At 32.2% G+C, this 18,292-nt stretch overlaps 2 protein-coding genes across 2 annotated transcripts; one reads left to right on the plus strand and one right to left on the minus strand.

The window, feature by feature from the left end:
- The first annotated feature begins 5,136 nt into the window (after positions 1–5,136).
- On the plus strand, positions 5,137–7,598 carry LOC110823749 (DELLA protein GAIP-like). Its single transcript, XM_022054212.2, has one exon. The coding sequence runs from the start codon at positions 5,461–5,463 to the stop codon at positions 7,291–7,293; it is 1,833 nt and encodes a 610-aa protein (XP_021909904.1). The 5' UTR covers positions 5,137–5,460; the 3' UTR covers positions 7,294–7,598.
- Positions 7,599–16,010: 8,412 nt separating this feature from the next.
- Positions 16,011–17,468, minus strand: LOC110823838 (uncharacterized protein At4g22758). Its single transcript, XM_022054325.2, has 2 exons — positions 16,705–17,468; positions 16,011–16,421 (listed from the first exon to the last, which is right to left on the minus strand). Exons 1-2 carry the CDS (start codon positions 16,937–16,939, stop codon positions 16,237–16,239), a joined length of 420 nt encoding a protein of 139 aa, XP_021910017.1. The 5' UTR covers positions 16,940–17,468; the 3' UTR covers positions 16,011–16,236.
- Positions 17,469–18,292: the final 824 nt, after the last annotated feature.

An 18,292-nucleotide genomic window follows, 5' to 3' on the forward strand; every position in this document is an offset into this window, starting at 1 on the left:
TATACTTATACGAGTTTTGATTAATATATTTGAGAAAATCTATTTTTAATATATCTAATCAAAAAAATAATTACGAAAACGTTCAAATTACTTCACTTGTGAAAATTTTGTTTATCTTTCTTTAACTTCTTTGTATCTCTAATCTCTTAGTATATATATCTCTCATAAACATATTACGATTCTTATAAACTACGAATTTGAATAATTTAATAATAATAAATAAAATAGAAAACTTACTTGGTGATGACACGAGCACTATGAATAAAGAAAGCTCATGTAAATGAGGAAGACATGTGCGATGAGAGCAATGTGTATATAAGCACTATTAGAGCACATACAAGATACTACTTGCAAAGAAGAAGAAAGCGCGTTTAAAAAAAAATAATAATAATAATAACTTATTTTTCTCTGATATTGATAGTGAAGTAATTAGTTGACAAGTAAATTAATGAATAATAAGATTATAAAACTCAAAATATTACAATGTTGTCAAGCGAATGGGTACGTAGCACAATAGATTTTTCCAACATCTTCTGTAAGAAACATTCTAAATCATGTCATTAGCTGAGGTTCGACCCATATGCTCCACTAGGTAGGTTTGTTTTTGTAATAGCTAAAAGAGTGCGATACTCCAAAATTGCATCACAATAATTTGGTGTGTAAGTACACATTCTAATAAATGTTTTAAAACTTATGTAGTTTTGGTAAAGATTGATGTGATTAATTAAATGGGTTCATTATCTCTAGTGTCATTTATAGCACCAAGTCTACTTGGTTTCAAGTCTTATTTTGGAAGTACTTACATAGATACTGTCTGCTCTAATCCCATGTCAACCAACTTTATAATTAAAATCAATACATACACCCATGTCCTGTAGCTATATCATTAACTCAATACTTACAACCCAGTACACTTCAAAAGTTATATATTTATATGGACATATAGTACTGAACACTGATAAGGCAAAAGCAAGAATCCTCATACCTATATTACATATATAGATATTTGTAAGTAATTAGTGTGTGTGTGTGTGTGTGTGTGTATATATGTATATGTATGTATGTATCTTCCAAATTATCCATCAACTTTTGCTTTTTGTGGTCTGCTAACCCACCCAACTCATGAGGATTTAACTGTCCTCCCCCCTGTCTTGTATTTTCGAATTATTATTTTTGTTTTAAATTTTTAAAAAGGATATTTTAAATTTCAAAAACTTTTTAAGTACAATTATTTGGCACCATCTCCTCTCTTTCAATTACTCGCCCGCCACGGACAGTACCACTCAGTTGCAACGACGACACGAGTTTTAAAAGGAGTAATTTATGCCTTGCAAATATTCCAATTCACCATCTTAAATTTGAAAAAAAATAAAAAAAAAGAATTATTGATTTATTATACTAAAAAAATTATATATATGTATATATAAATAGTTGGATTAACATTTAATCAAGAATGATTTAATTAACAATTTTCAGGTGTGTACGATTATAAAAATGCATAATTGTCTGTTGATACGCTTACATCAAAGTATTCGAGGTGTATTATATATGATTTTTATTACTAATAGTTAGTATTAATTTACTAAGTAATCGCCTGTCCATATCGTTATTCGCCGGCTTAGGCATTCATGATATTTTAATTATATAATTAAAAAATTAATAGGGTCATATTCGATTAATATTTTTCTAAAATTATATTCTTAAATCCTATCATGCACCGATATTAACAACTTAATTTTTTATTTTGTTTGCAGTAATACGTGACTCATCGAGATAAACCACCTTTTTTATTTATTAATTTGTATTATTTAATCTTAAAGCTACCCCCACGAGGCTGCCAACTTCCTGTAACGTAAATAAAATTAAATTACCCTCTAAAATCATTAATTATATTAGTAATTCACAATTATACTAAACAACCGAGTTTTATTTCGTGATTATCTGAATTTTAGTTTAAAATAAATCAAAATTTAAGAATTCAAAAAAAAAAAAGATTTAATACGTATTATTTTTTTTCCTTATATAACGGCTGCTGGTAAAAATAAAAAATAAAAGGTCCAAAAAAAAAACTTGTGTCGGTAAAAGGGAGCCGAACGGCCTCCAAGGTGGGGATGGGGCCCAAACAAAACGGGGGATCTGAACACGTGTAAATATCACATGGTAGGTGGGGCCCAAGAACAGCAAAAACGCAGTATGGTGGTACTTATGCAGGAGTGGGGCCCGATACACGTGTAAAAATCACGTGGTGCCGTGGTCGTGTCAGTTCAGTTGGGGAGGGGGGGGGCCTTTTTGTGCTCCCTGCTACTACGTAGTGCGCGAGGATAGGTGGGGCCTACTTGAAAGAGAACGTGACGCTTCTATCTTTTTTTATTTAATTAAAAAATTATTTAGGTTTTTTAGGATTACAAGGCGAGAATGGCCGTTGTTAACGGCGTCAAGCAATTAGAAGCTGAGTGGTTTTGCAGAAAGCAATTAGAGCTGAGTGGTTTCGCAGAAAGAAATTGGGTTTGGACGTTGACGGCGGGGTCAATCGGTCTCCTTCATGTGGGGCAGGGCTGACATTTGATTTAATCATTTATTCCACGCGCCTTTTACACGCGATATTTCGCCTATTTTGCCAAAGCATGCCGCAGGCATCACCCAATACTTCATTCCATCTCTGTTTTCCTTTTGTCATCTTTTTTTTTTTTTTTTTCCCAATTAAATCAATCAATTTCCCACTAAGGAAATTATAGCACTTAAATTTTGATTAAAAGGGTTACAAATTGAAGGAAATATACATGTATATATATATATGTATGTATACGTGTATGCATAGGATATTAGGAATCCGTAGTTTGTTAATTACGAAATTAATCAATAATCATCATGGTATGTGTTTGATATATAAAAGTGTCATCGACTAGCGTGTACATGTGATGTGAACTAATAATTGATATCAAACATGATTTTTACTTTATATCATATGGTTTACAAATACTCCAACTCCGTGACCTAATTAACCAAACGAGATTCGATTCCCCTTTATAAATATATATATATATATAGTTAAAAGATTTCATGGCTCGAAAAAAAAAAAGTTATTTAATTAAACAGTATTCTAAGTTATAAAATTTAGATTTTAATCATTTAAAACTAAAAAATTAAAATTATATAGTTCAATATGTAAATATTTTCTCAAAAATAAATATACAACAGATTTCCTCTGTCTATCGTACCTCTCATCCATTGCTAATATTATAATGATAGCAATTTTAGCTTACATTTGTATTAATTAATTAATTTGTGATAATACGAATAAAGAAATTTACATATAATGACATATATATATATATATTAAACCAAAACAGTAAATACCAATCATATGATATTACAATATTAGCGAAATAATATTTGATAATTGGTAAATCAATTGAGTACATTACATATATTTTGACCCAAATTCATTTGTTTTAAAAAATTATATATATATATAAATATATTCTTTTGAAATCGTAAGTGGACGGGGTACGTCTCAAGTTAATTTGGACGCGTATTTAATCTTTTTTTTTTTTTTTTTTTCTCTTGAAAGGTGGATATGAATATAATTGGTAGTCACTTTCTTAATCTCTCAAATTCCAAATTATTTTATTCTTTATCAAAATGCTTATAAAGAAAATTATGCGCTATTACTATTATTCTTTTAGCTAGTGCCCTGACATCTAATTATATATACATATACATATATATATTTTTAAATATGTTATGGTTTTTGGATAAGTAAATTTTTTATCTATTTATTATGATGATAATATTAAGATTCGTAACTTATATTATTAGCGAATTTAATCTATTTATTTTTGTGATAAGAATATAATTATTTTTTATAAGGATAAATCTTTCGATTTTATTAAAAATATTTTTTCTATTTTATTATTATTGATTTATATATCAATTATTAAAGTCCAATGAAAAATTATAAATTAAATAAATTGAAAAATTAAATATAAAATATGATTATGGTCAGAAATTATATTAAAGATCGGTGGGACAGGAATAGATTTCCATGGTGTAATTTGATGCGTACAACTTATCGTTAAATGATATTTTTAGTTAATTAAAAACTTAAGTAAGTTGCTTTTTGTTTGATTAACTACTAAATCTTCATTATTTTTACTTAACAATTAGATTATCGTCTCCAGCTTTATTAATTTAAATATCTATTACACCATTTAGTTGGATGATGATCATACAACTACATATATATATATATATATATAAAAACATATTAAGCATTTCAAATTCAAAAAACTTTTGTGGTTTTAGTAATAAATAAATAAATAAGAATAAAAAGAAGTCCCAAAATTGTCGTGTAAATGGTTCTACTGTTGGGCCGAAATTATGCACGGTGGTGGTCAACGATCATACTTATACCAAAAGTATGCAATTAATGAATTTCTATTATTAAATAATACCAATATTTCATAAATAAGTTTATATTATTATTATTGCTTGGGTCAAATGCTTGGACTTTCTTGTTTCTTTTTTTTTTTTTTAAAAAATATTAATTAAATGCCATAAAGTAAAGTGAAGAAACGAGTGATGTGGATAACCATTAACATCCACGTCCAACCCAAAATTTAAGTAAAATAAAATTAAAAAAAAAAAAAGAGACTCAATTATTGTGTATAATTCTTTAAAAGAAAAATATTTTGGATTTTGATAAAAAATTGATCCTAATTTTATATTTACAAATTACAACCATAAGAAGAATTTTTAAATTTGAGAAATAAATGGATGGTTATGGGTCTCATCAACCCAGTAGATTAAAAAAATTAAAATGAAAAATATAAATAATAAAACTCGTAAAGGACATTAAATTTGAGACTCTTATTATTATTATTACTCACCCAGCTAATTTTTAATTACTGTCTGATTTTGTTTTTATAACCTTTCCTGTCAATAAAACAGTGCGATTAGTGAACCTACGAACTAAGCTGATCCCTAAATTCAGCTCTACTAATTATATTTTACTTAAAAGATTCTTAAATATTAAATTTTACGTAATAATTAACATTACTCGTTTCCTTTATTTTTATTTATTTTTTTTTTAAAAAATATATATATATTTTTGCATCTTATCTGTTTGAGCTGTAGTTGTTGTTGGTAGCCTCAGATGTTCCATTGAAGCTCGCGCCCCATCACGAGCGTTTTCTCTCTGATTATTATGTTTTTTTTTTATATTTAAAATTTATGTTTAAATTTTTTATTCTCTTTCTCCGATCGTCAAGTGTTTGTAGTGGTGAAAAACCAAGCAAAGCTCTCCAATCCCCACCCCTCCCCCCCTCCCCAATGCCCAGATTCTTCACTCTCTCTCTCTCTCACTACTCCTTGATTTTTCAACACCTATCCAAACTTTTTAACCGCAAATCTCAACATCCAGATCCCTAACACCGCCATAACATTGGAGGAAGGACCATAATGAAGAGAGACCATCACCATCTCCATCTCCATCCCCATACCCATCCCCATCCCCATCCCCAACCCGACCCTTCATCCTCTTCTTGTCTCGCCGGAAAGTCCACCATGTGGGGATCCGGAGATGAGCCGCCGGACGATGGCGGCATGGATGAGTTGCTCGCTGTGCTTGGCTACAAGGTCAGAACTTCGGACATGGCAGATGTCGCCCAAAAGCTCGAACAGCTGGAGGAGATGATGGGTAGTGTTCAGGTCGACGGCCTCTCTCATCTCGCAACCGACACCGTTCATTACAATCCGTCAGAGTTGTCTAGTTTCCTCGAGAGTATGTTAACGGAGCTTAACCCTCCTTCTACTTCCGCTTTGGATCCCATGTTGTCTGTTCCATCCATTGACGATTCGTTCCTTGCTCCTGCTGAGTCGTCTACTATCACCTCCATCGATTTTGGGGCTCCACCGTGTAATCCGTCCCGGGTTTTCGATGAGTCCTCTTCTTCCGATTACGATCTCAAAGTAATTCCGGGTAAGGCTCTCTGTTCTCAAACGCAGGCCCATTTGGATTCCTTATCGTCCAATCAAGGTAGCAGCAATAAGCGCTTGAAACCCTCGTCAGCCGCCCCAACCTCAGAAGCATTTTCGTCCTCGTCGATGCCATCTTTTGGGATTCCCGCCACTGCTGAATCAACTCGCCCGGTTGTCCTGGTGGATTCGCAAGAGAACGGGATTCGTCTCGTGCACGCGTTGATGGCCTGCGCCGAAGCCGTTCAGCGTAACAACCTCAATCTAGCGGAGGCGCTAGTGAAGCAGATCGGTTTCCTGGCTATTTCTCAAGCTGGGGCTATGAGGAAGGTGGCCACTTACTTCGCGGAGGCTCTCGCTCGCCGGATTTACAGGCTGTACCCGCAAAACCCACTTGACCATTCTCTCTCCGATATTCTTCAGATGCACTTCTACGAGACCTGCCCTTACCTCAAGTTCGCTCACTTCACTGCTAACCAAGCGATTCTCGAGGCTTTTGAGGGCAAGAAGCGTGTGCACGTGATTGATTTCTCGATGAATCAGGGCATGCAGTGGCCGGCTTTGATGCAAGCTCTCGCCCTTCGACCCGGTGGTCCACCCGCTTTCCGCCTCACTGGCATCGGGCCACCCACCCAAGATAACTCTGACCATCTTCAGGAAGTCGGCTGGAAGTTGGCTCAGTTGGCGGAGACGATTCACGTTCAGTTTGAGTACAGAGGATTTGTGGCAAATAGCTTGGCGGATTTGGATGCATCGATGCTTGAACTAAGGCCGGGTGAGGAGTCGGTGGCCGTCAACTCAGTGTTCGAGTTGCACAAACTCTTGGCTCGACCTGGGGCGATTGAGAAGGTTTTATCGGTGGTGAAGCAAATGAAACCGGAGATTGTTACCATCGTCGAGCAAGAGGCGAGCCACAACGGGCCGGTTTTCTTGGACCGGTTCACCGAGTCTTTGCACTACTACTCGACTCTGTTCGACTCGTTGGAAGGATCGGTGAGCAACCAAGACAAGGTGATGTCGGAGGTGTACTTGGGGAAGCAGATTTGCAACGTGGTGGCATGCGAAGGCGTTGACAGAACCGAGCGGCACGAGACACTAGCTCAGTGGCGGAGCCGCCTGGGATCGGCCGGGTTCGCGCCCGTGCACCTAGGGTCAAACGCGTTCAAGCAAGCAAGCATGTTGTTGGCTCTGTTCGCGGGAGGCGATGGATACAGAGTGGAAGAGAACAATGGGTGTCTGATGCTGGGGTGGCACACGCGTCCACTGATCGCCACCTCGGCTTGGAAACTGGGGGGGAAACCCGTCGTGGGTAACTGAGTTGACTCGGGAGTGAGTTGAATTGATTCGGTTGGTGCCCTACCAAACCCTAGTGGGGGGTTGGCTGTCAATGTGCTCGTCTGAGCTGGGTGGCTGGGTGAGGCTGAGACCCACCACTCCCAAGCCTGTCTCTACCAATTTTCTTTTCTTTTTCTAATTTATTATTATTATTATTATTTTTTTAAAAAAATTTCTGATGTAGCTTTTCTTATTTAGGAATTTTTCTCGGATCTTTTGGGCTCGGTTGGAATCTTTTGTAATTTTCGGGGTGAATGAGAGAGAAATATCAATGTGCATTTTATATATATATATATATATAAATATAAAAATATATATATAAATAGTTTTTGCTGCAAATGAAATGGTTTTTTTTTTTCTTTAATGTAAATTTATGCATTGTTTTAATTAAAAAAAAAATACATCTGCAAGAAAATACGACTTCGTAGTAAATATTAATTAATTTTTTATAATAATGAAATGTTGATTTTTTTTATTAAAAGGCGGCATTGCAACACTAACCAACAAAAATTGGGAGAGAAGGCCACTAATTTCTACGCCTCAAATTTCTAGTTTACATATTTTTCCTTTTTAAGTACTTTCCATATATATATATATATATTTCTTTTAATAATTAATATAATATTAATTTTAATCGAAACTTCAATTATTATTTTAAATTAAAATTAAAATAGTGGCATAACTGAATTTCGATTTAGTTTCCACACCTCACTTGATCCCAAATCTCCACATTTACTTGAATAAAATTACTGATTTTTTTTTCTAAAAATCTCCAAATTTACTTTTAAAAGAGAAAAAAAAAAAAATACACACACTTTATGTTTGATTGAAATTTCACATTATAATCTTTCACACATTTTTGTCTTTAACTTTTTTTACATATCAGTATATGATTGTGGTTAATATATATCTAAACTGTTGGGTTTAATACCGTAATAAAAAAAAATATATATTTTGAACTATCATTGATAACTAATAAATACTAAATCAAAGAAAAAAATTATTTTATTTCATATGCATTTATTGTCTTGATTCAACAATATTGGTCTTTACTATTTTTATATATAAATTGAATTGATTATATAAAAAATTAAACGGATAAATATGAAGAAAATTTTTTTTACCACGTATGAATGACGAAGGTATATAAATATATTTGTTCATATAAAATAAGGTGGAGAAACAATTGCTTTGGGAGCTTTGAAATTATTAGTAGTTGGAAATAATGTGTTAGTTGTCAAAGAAACTAAGTATCATTTTTTTTTTTTTGCCCATAAAATTTGAGTGGATAAATTTAACTTTTAAGCGTAATTACCTAGCATTAATTTAAGTATTAGTAATTGTATTTAGTTTAATAAATGAGTCTCTTTGTTATTTTAATACATAATTGAATACAATCAGTACTTAAAAATATATTGTATTGTTATTAGCAGGTAAATTATTATTATTATTTTAACCAAAATTTAGTAAATAAATATATATATATATTTTTCCGGTTATTCAACTTTCAACATATAACAGATTAAGAGTTCTTCATTTAAATTTGAGGTCTTTAGGCTTCATTTGTCCTAAAGACTTGTTTATGAGTCAATCATCAAAAATTTTTTGAACTAGAATTGAATTGGCCTAGACGACACTTTTGATGAGACGAACATGATATAAGTGTTACTGATAATTTTTTTCTTTTTCAACTCAATTTTTAGTCAAACTTTTTAATTTTAATGTAACTTATTAGGTTAGGATTTTTTGTTAGTGAAATTCAATTCTAAATGGAAATTAAATTTTTTACATAAAAACGTTTATTGAGAGTTATAAAAAAATGTAAAAAAATATATCACCATCAAGCATCTTAAGATGAGAATAAGAATAAAATCTAAAAACGACACTAATCTAAGCTTTAAATTATACACACACACACACACACACATATATATATATATATATTAATGTAGTTGTCATTTAATTACGACGTTCCGCGCATGGAATATTGGGGAAGAAAAATTTACACCTTCCTAATTTTGATTTTCTTTAAAGAAAAATCTTTGTTCACTCACTAGAAATAGCATCCCTTTTCATTTTCATTTTTTAAGTGGAGAAAAAGATGCTACTTTCTTCGACCTTAATGCTTTGTATTTTACTCGCACGCACACACACACATATATATATATATATATACATACACACACACCAGGATTCTCTTCTTTTTCTTTTTTCTCAGCTTCGGGTGTTTTCTGAGATCTTTTTTTTTTTCTTCTTCTTCTTCTTTCTTAAAAAGGAATTAGCAATCAAAATAATTTAATTAATTAATTGTAGGAAGATTTGCATCAACTTTGCCTATAATTGGCAACTGCAGAATAATATATATAAACACAGACATCAAGTTTTAGTGAGTGGCAACATTCAAAATGGGTTGGAAGAGTAGAACCCACTGAGTTTTGGTGGATTCCAAATCAAAAATTGCATGTCTTTTGCATCAATTTGATCCCAATCGGATCAAATTCTTTTTTAAATGCTTCTAAGAGAAAAGAAATTTGCTAAAAAAAAAAAAAAAACCCAATGAAATTAAGAAATGACGAAGAATGCGTGACAGACGACAGAATGGACCCAGATCTCCTCTGCTTCATCATCTTCTTCACCATGCATAATAAAAGAAAGATCCAAACGACACAGAGAAAGATTGCTCAGGATTTGTCAACACAGAAGGCAGACATCAAATATTAAATGCACACAGACAGCAAAGAATGAGATATAAAGGAAAAGTTTAATACGCCCATCCTTTCATAATAATTTTCTCTATTAAATAAACAAAAAACCCTCTTCTTTTACAGTAATATAATTCCATATATATATACATATATAAATTATCGTAGGTTTATTCAAACCAAGTGATGGGTTTTTCTTTATACTCCCAAAATTTGAAATCTTCCGCATCAAATTGATGTTAACAACGAAGAAAACTATTTTTCGTTCAACTATTATTATTATCACTAATTATGATTAGATTTAGTTAATACAACAAGTTGGCACGGTTAAGAAATGAATAGGGATTATTACTTGACTAATTAAGTGTATTAAGCAATTATATCACATCACATTCCAAGCCCTGATCTTGGTCTTGACATTCTTAATCATCTTTTTAGAATTTATTTTTTTGGTTCAAAAGAGAAAAGGAAATGATTTTATTTAAAAATAATTTCTGGGTCCACCGTGGGTTTGCAATGTTTTTCAAGCATTAAAAGAAGGCAAAGTCAAAGTAAAATTGCAGAGAATTATTTTTATTTTCGGCAAACATTCTTTTATTGATTTATACGGTTTTTGTGAAGGGCAGTCATTGTTAAACAGGATTTGTGTCGGGACTTAATAATGAATTAATAAATACAACATGTGTAATTGTGTGTGTATATATATATATATGGGAGTGAGTCATGAATAGTGGTATTATATAGACAAAAGGATGGTTGTTGCCATAATTCTATAGCAAATTTTAATAATTTCGAAACAAAAAATGAAGGGTTAATAACCAATGACAAAGAAAATAATATACATATACATATACATATACATATATATGTGTGTGTGTGTGTGTGTTTTGTCCAATGAATAAGTCCTGATAGACTACATCTAGCTTCAATGAATTCGACATTGTCAACAGCTAGTCAGACCATGTCAATCTACATGAACATTTCACATTTCACATTTTCCTTCTCTTCTTTTAATGTTTTGGAAGTAGAGTTTAGATAGTCGGTGCATATATAATTAATATTGTATTTTAATTTTAAATATATTTTTATTATAAATTAGTTCTTAAATTTTTAAAATTATTTCAAAAATTTGATACTAATAAATTTTGAATGGAAAAAGCATATATAATTTGGAACTCAGTTTAAAAAGAAGATATAGACCCATAACAACGAATTTCTTTTCAAAAAAAAAAAAAAAAAAGACCACAAAAAATGTTCAATAGCAACTTCAATATATTAATTAAATTAACTATGAATCTACTAATGAAAATTCGTATAAGATTAATTTTTATTATATCATAGTAAAGTTTCCATAATCTATTAATAATTAAACATAAAGTTTGTAATAAATTTCGTAAAATTTCTAACTTCGTTCAAAATTATCATTTTTAACCTTAAATAAGTTTCTTGTCGAGAGAATATTGCTTTCGTATGTTTTTAACCTAAAGATTTCTCGGGTATAGTTTCGAAATCAATTATTAAGTAATTTTATTGTTAGTTCCTAAAATTAACCCATAGTTTATTATTATTATTATTATTTTTTTTTGGGGCCTCAATTCAACTTTTCTAAAACTTTTAATGGGAAAAGAAAAAGTGGGTGAAGAATATTTAGTAGAAATAGAATATGGATAGGTGGTGTTATTGGGTTACTTTGGTTGGAATAAAGAGAAGGATTCATTAGAAAGTTGGCGGATCCCAATTTAGAAAATAGGGTAAATGCTCTATTGCCTTTTGATGCCTACTCCTACTCTTACTCTCACTTTTTATGCTTACATTATAAGTGTGGTGGGGAAATCCATATTCAAAATTTTCAATTTAATCTAAGCAAATATATATCATTCAAATAAATGATTGTGATTGGAAACCCCAACAAAAAAAAAAATCAATTTAAAAATTATTTTGAAATTAATTTTTAGTATTATCAAAAGAATAAAAATTATAAAAAATATAATATAAAAAAGTTTGGTAGAGTTTCTCTTTCATAATTTATTATGTATCAATGCTAATTAAGAAAAAAAAAAAAAAGAAGAAGAGAGGATTTAGGTAGTAAACTATTTATATTGATTATCTTTTTTCGTTTGTCCTTTCACTTTTTTATATTCGATACTAAAAATATCGTCAACATATATTCTAATTTTTATTTATCTTTCAAAGATTTTTTTTTTTTAATTTTAGTTCAAGATTTCAAGTTGAGACTTAATGCAATGAACTGCAGAATATTTATTGATTGAAAAGAATAAAAAAAAAGATGCAATGAGTTACCAACATTGCTATACTTTAATATATATATGAAATATAAATAAATAAATAAATTCAAAATAAAAAATTACATTCTAACAGTTTATATATAAAAAATAGTGAATCTATTAAAATTAATAAGTTATTATAAGTATTGTTGCCCTCATTTATCATTCAACTGTATAAATTTAGACATATACGTAAAATTATAATCTAACATGTTATCATCTAATGTACTATATAAATTAAAAAAAAAAATGAATGAATAAGTAATGACGAAAAAAAACTGGGGTAACTCATATATCAGAATTGAGATTGTCAGTATCAACTAGTCCTACAGTAAAGACTGTGTGTGAATACCCATTGCAATTATGCAATAACTCATATATCAGAACTGGGGTTGCAAGAATGAATATATAATATAGATGGTATGGTGGCTTCATTACAAAAGGAGTCAGGGTTTGGAGCCATTATTAGAAACTCAGAGGGGTTGTGTCGACAATCTTCACGGGTAGATTTCCAGAGTGTTGCTCACATTTTCTTGCAGAACTGCTTGGCTATCGATGTTCTCTGCAATTTATTCTCAACAAGGTTCTGGATGCTGGGGTGATGGAGATGGATCCACTCTTAGTTTACAAAGCATTAATCTCTATTGACGAAGATCAGTCCGAGTTTTGTTTCATTGTAGATGGCTATAGGATGATGTTACAAGCAATATCATATGTATCTATTAGATGAGTGAGCAGGTAGAATAATAAAGTAGCATACTATATCAGAAGATGTACTTAATTTGCTTAATGATTAATGAAAGTGACCAATTTAAAAAAAAAAAGTAACGACGAAAAGAATAAAACTTATAAATATTAAGAAACTCACGTGAAAATCCTTACTTACAAAATAAATTGTGTGAGGAGTCTTGTAAGAAGAAGAATAAAGACCTCTAGTTTTGATCTTGTAGTCATGGCCGGAAGTAACATGCCTAGTCACGAAAGAAAAATATTAATTAATTGAATTAACACTATAAATGAATCAAAAATCTCGTTAAATATCTATAAACATGATAGTTTGAGAAGTCAGAATATTAAAGTAATCAAGTATGAAATTATTTTATTTTCATAGAGAAAATTTGAAGCTACACTTGAAAGATGGGTTCATGTTATAGATCATAAATTTGAACATACGAGGGTTCACATACTCTCAACTTCTTTAGAACGAAGTATTTTAAGTGTACACGAACTTTGTTTAGTACATATTTCACTCTAGTTGGCAAAGTTAGCAAATAGGCATAAAAAATAAATTTTAAAAATACGTATTTAATTAAGTTAAACGTTAATATTCATATTTCTCTTTTCAGTATTTATTAAAAAAATTTATATATATAAAAAAAACATAAATTAAAACATATACGAAAATAACAATATGCAGAGCACTTTATAGAAAAAACTTAGACTCTTTAAAAAAAAAAAAAAAATTGCACAAAATCACAAGAAATCCCTATTTTTGAGAAACTCTTTCTCTTTTTTTTGCATGCCATTTCCTTCGTTTCTATTAAATTCTGACTTCTATTTCCCTTTTTTTCCATTTTACAATTTATTTGTTCATTGTTCTTAAGCTGAGAATATATTTTAAGGTGTACCTTGAGCCCATCTTTCATTGGGTGTATCTGAAAATTGTTGTGTTAATTAATGGAACCCTAAAATAATGAGTCCATGTTCCTAACTACAAGTATGTGAAAAAGCAATTTTCAATGATTTTACCATTGGTTAGGTGGTCAAGTGTTCAGTATACATTTTAAGGTGAGGATATGATAATTTGATCTGAATCCAAAAGAGATGATGATGGGCTCTGCAATTGAAAAGTCCAACCCAGTATGTCTCTCCCAGTGCTCTCAATTCCACAATTTTTTAATTCCAAAACAGACATATATATTTCTGTATATTTATATGTAGTGTCTATATAGATATTTCAAAAAATAATAAGCCCTTGAAGTGATTATGTATTCATTTGAAATGTCAATGGCCCAAAATTAAATTATGTGGGTCTGGGCTTTTGTTTTAAAAAGATAAATTGTGAAGCTTCTCTATTTATGCTGAGTGAGTGAAGTTCATTCTAACTAAAGAAACAAATGTTAAATTCTTTTAATTAAAATAGTTACAACGAAATAAAAATCGAACTAGTCTTTTCTTTCTATTAAAAAAATAAATTAATTGAATAACTGAATCTGACATCAAATATGGAGGATGTGAAAAAAAAAAAAAAAAAAAAAATCAAAACAGGAGGTGTTTCAGAAATGTTTGGCCAAAATAGAGAGAAGATAAGGTGGCTATAAAACTTGTATGTATCTGGACTTGATAAACGAAACAAACAGCTGTGGAAAAGAAGCAAACAAACCGACTGAGTTGAGAAATGAAATGTCGTTTTAATGGCCCTCCCAAAAAGAGAAAAGAAGAAGAGAGATGGAGATACACGCTTCTTCCATCTCTGTAAAAAGATGATGAAGATTTAGAGATAATCCATCCTTTTCACACACCCACCACCGTACCTCTCGGTACACATTTCCGATACTCTTGCCCCCACCACCATTACACTCTTACAACTTTTTGATTTTCATAAAATTTATTTTTCTAAATCCCAAAAGATCAGGGCAAACTACGAATTCAGAACAACGCCGTTACCATGGATGGTTTGTGGGGTGGTAGAAATCTCATTATTTTCTCTGAATTTCAACTGGAATTGCATGATTTTTTTTTTTTGGCATTTATTGGATTTTGTTTCTGAAAAGCTTATGTTGCAATCACTTATAGACGCAATCTCATGACATATCCTTTAACAGAGCACGTGGCAATCATCAGAACAACACCGCTAGTGAAGTAGAGTCACTTTTATGGGCGCCCACTTTGCATACGCTGCTCATTTGGTTTGTGATCTTCACCTTGCAGAACCGGAAAAGAAGAATCCGATCAAAGCCGTGGGAGTATACTCTACTTGCGGCCTTGGACCGACCAGTTCTCCCTTTTCCAGTTCATATTCATCAACCCAGGTCCTTCCCAACTTCATCATTGAGATAATGGCTTATCATGATAATTGTTTGACCCACAAATGTACTTAATTGGGCCTCTTCAAATAACTATGAAAGACCTTGTGCTTATTCATCCAATAAATCTCTAATTCTTTGATAAAAGATATGCTGATGGTGAAGGTAGATGAGAATAAGTCAAACTAAGGGAGAGAGAGAAATAGACATAACATATGTAATATGTAGTCTCCTGTTCCATGTGTATAGATATGATGGAACCCATTAGAGAAGAAAGCTAAATTTCATTGGAAAAAGCAAGTGGATTATTTGTCTAGACAAATGGGTAATCAAAAGTACAATTAGATTACAAGAATCAAGGGCCTGGTTTTACGCAGATCACCTACCTCAACTTACTGGTAGGAACCCACAAATTCTCTCACATTGATACTTTCTCTCAAAACAAACACCCGAGTCCCCACTAAATTACTAAAATGGCTCTTCTAGACTAATACCGCAGCTCAAAAGCAATTTCATTGTCACACAAATATTATTTAATATTCAAATTCCCAGATGGGTTCCAATTTTTGTGGCTCAATTCATACTTCAAAGCATACTAGCCTTCCCACCTGCCATAATCTCCATGTCCAGAAATTTCCCGAGTTGCCACTTGCCAAATTGTGCAAGAAAAAAAAATCATCAAAATATGATCAAAGAAGAAATTTTATTGCAAGCCAAGCCAACCGGCTCGGTGGAATTTGAAGTTTATTCATAAAGAACAACAGAGGTTCTTTCTCTTCTAATCATAATAAAGTAAAGTCTTAAGTGACATTACCAATAGTAGTCTTTAACATGACTAATCAAAGAAGGGTAACAAAAGAAACAAATTCAACAATGGCATGATGATTCCAATAGAACAAAACAATGTTCCATTTAGTGGGAAGAGATCTTAAGATTCAGGGACTTGTTAATCCATGACTTCCAGCTACCTGCTCCCTTTCGGGAAGTAATGGCCGCACTCGATCTACCATCGTCTTCCAGTTTCTGTGTCTGTGGCTTCTTGCAGAGCATGAAATTACGAGCTCCGTGAGATCCGATTGCGTCCCAGGGGCTAAGTGCTGCAAATCGGATACCAAAACGAAGTTGAAATAAATCCAACATAAATTCACTTGTAAAATCTAAATTAACAGTTCTGATCAGATTTGGATTATCATTAGAATGAAGTTAAAACCCAACGGGAAATCCTAAGCACGCAAAACGAAGATAAAGGCTGAATTGTGTGAAGAATTTAACCTAAACCCGAGATGGATTTGGATTTGCAGCTACCAACAAATCACAAGCTGACAAAGGCCGAGCAAATAAATTAGACAGACAATCGAGAGGGGTCTGGCATTATCTAACCTTCAGATCCGGCATTGGGGCAGTAAAGCAGGAAATCATTGAGATCAGAGCCGAGAATCGGAAGCCTCCCCTCGCGTGCGTAGGACTTCAAGGCGGTGTCAATAACAGCTGCAACAAGCTCCTCCTCGCTAACCACGAAGCGGATCGGTCCTGCACTTCCCAGCACATTGATGCTGATGAGGAGCCTATTGCCCTTGGCGTTTTGGTTCTTCTTCTGCTTGTTGTACAGCAACATCTCCACAGTATTCAAAACCCAAATTCCCAAAACCGACAAATCTTAATCCCTCTTCCCGACAACGAAGAAGATATCAAGAATAACAACAAAGAAACGACTCGCAAAAGAAAGCCAAGAATTGTACAGAGGAGGAATCTTGAATGAAAGAATGACGAGAACAAAAAATCAGGAGCGGGTCGGTTCAGTTTACGGGTCGACGCCGAGGCAGCGGTAGTACCAGCCTTCCTTGCAGGATCCGAAAGCGAAAGCAGAAGCTGCAGATAGAGGAAGAAGAGCGCTCACCCTTGTTTTACAAAGGGAGAGCATGAAATTACTACTACTCAAGGTTGTTTCCACCATTCACAACAGCAACAAGGATATATCGAAATCTGGAGGCCAGAAAAGAAGAGAAAAAAAGACTCAATTTTCTCTCGGATCTTCGTTTTCTCGGAATCTAGAGAGAGATTTCTCGGTAAAAAAAAAAAAAAAGAAACAGAGGGGATTAGGTAGGGGGGGGGGGGGGGGGGGAGAGAGCTTTGAAAGCCTGGGTCTTGTGATTTGTGAGAGGAGAAAGATGAAGTATTTAAACGAATGGAGGACGGAGAGAGAGAAGTAACCGAGGCTGTTAGAATTAGGGTTTATTTCCGTGTTGCGGTTAAAATGGAGGAAATTGTGCGGCGAGTGACTCTCTCTCAACCCTACACTAACACGGCTCTGTGTTTCCCCACCGAAGGGAACGTGTTTCGTAAGTATCATCCCGTTTAATTTTAGAGATTTATTTGTTATAATTTGATTTAATAATTTTAATTACTAATTTTAAAAAACCGAGTATCTAGTCAATTAAAGACGACACGTGGGGAAGTTGTCTGCTTCTTTCGTAAGTTTATTCAAATTAAATATTTGCCAATTTACTTTCCTATTTGATTTTCATACTCTCTAACTTTTCTGGTCAAGTGCTCGCGTTACTTTAACCGAGTAACAAATTTGTATATTTATTTGTTTGTAAATTTATATCTTTCTTTATAAATATATATGTATAGTTTTTATATTAACTTATATTAATTGTTTAATGATTTTTTTTTTCCCTATATATTTTTGAACTTATTTTACGCTACTAGTTTTTATGGGAAGACTATATATTGTTTTTCTTTTAACCGAGAGAAAATTGTAGTTATATTTATTATAAAATATAAATGATATCATTATATGCATTATTAGAATTAGGGGTAATCATTTAATTCAAATTAGATACATATAAAAATGGTGATCACATGAGAACGAACGAATAATAGAATTATTTAATAATAAAAAATTATTTTATTTTGTAGAGAAATCATATTTTTTTAATGATCATATCATTATAAACTGGAACGA

This window comes from Carica papaya, chromosome 2 (assembly GCF_054855325.1).
Source record: "Carica papaya isolate Zhongbai chromosome 2, ASM5485532v1, whole genome shotgun sequence".
NCBI classification, from domain to species: domain Eukaryota; kingdom Viridiplantae; phylum Streptophyta; class Magnoliopsida; order Brassicales; family Caricaceae; genus Carica; species Carica papaya.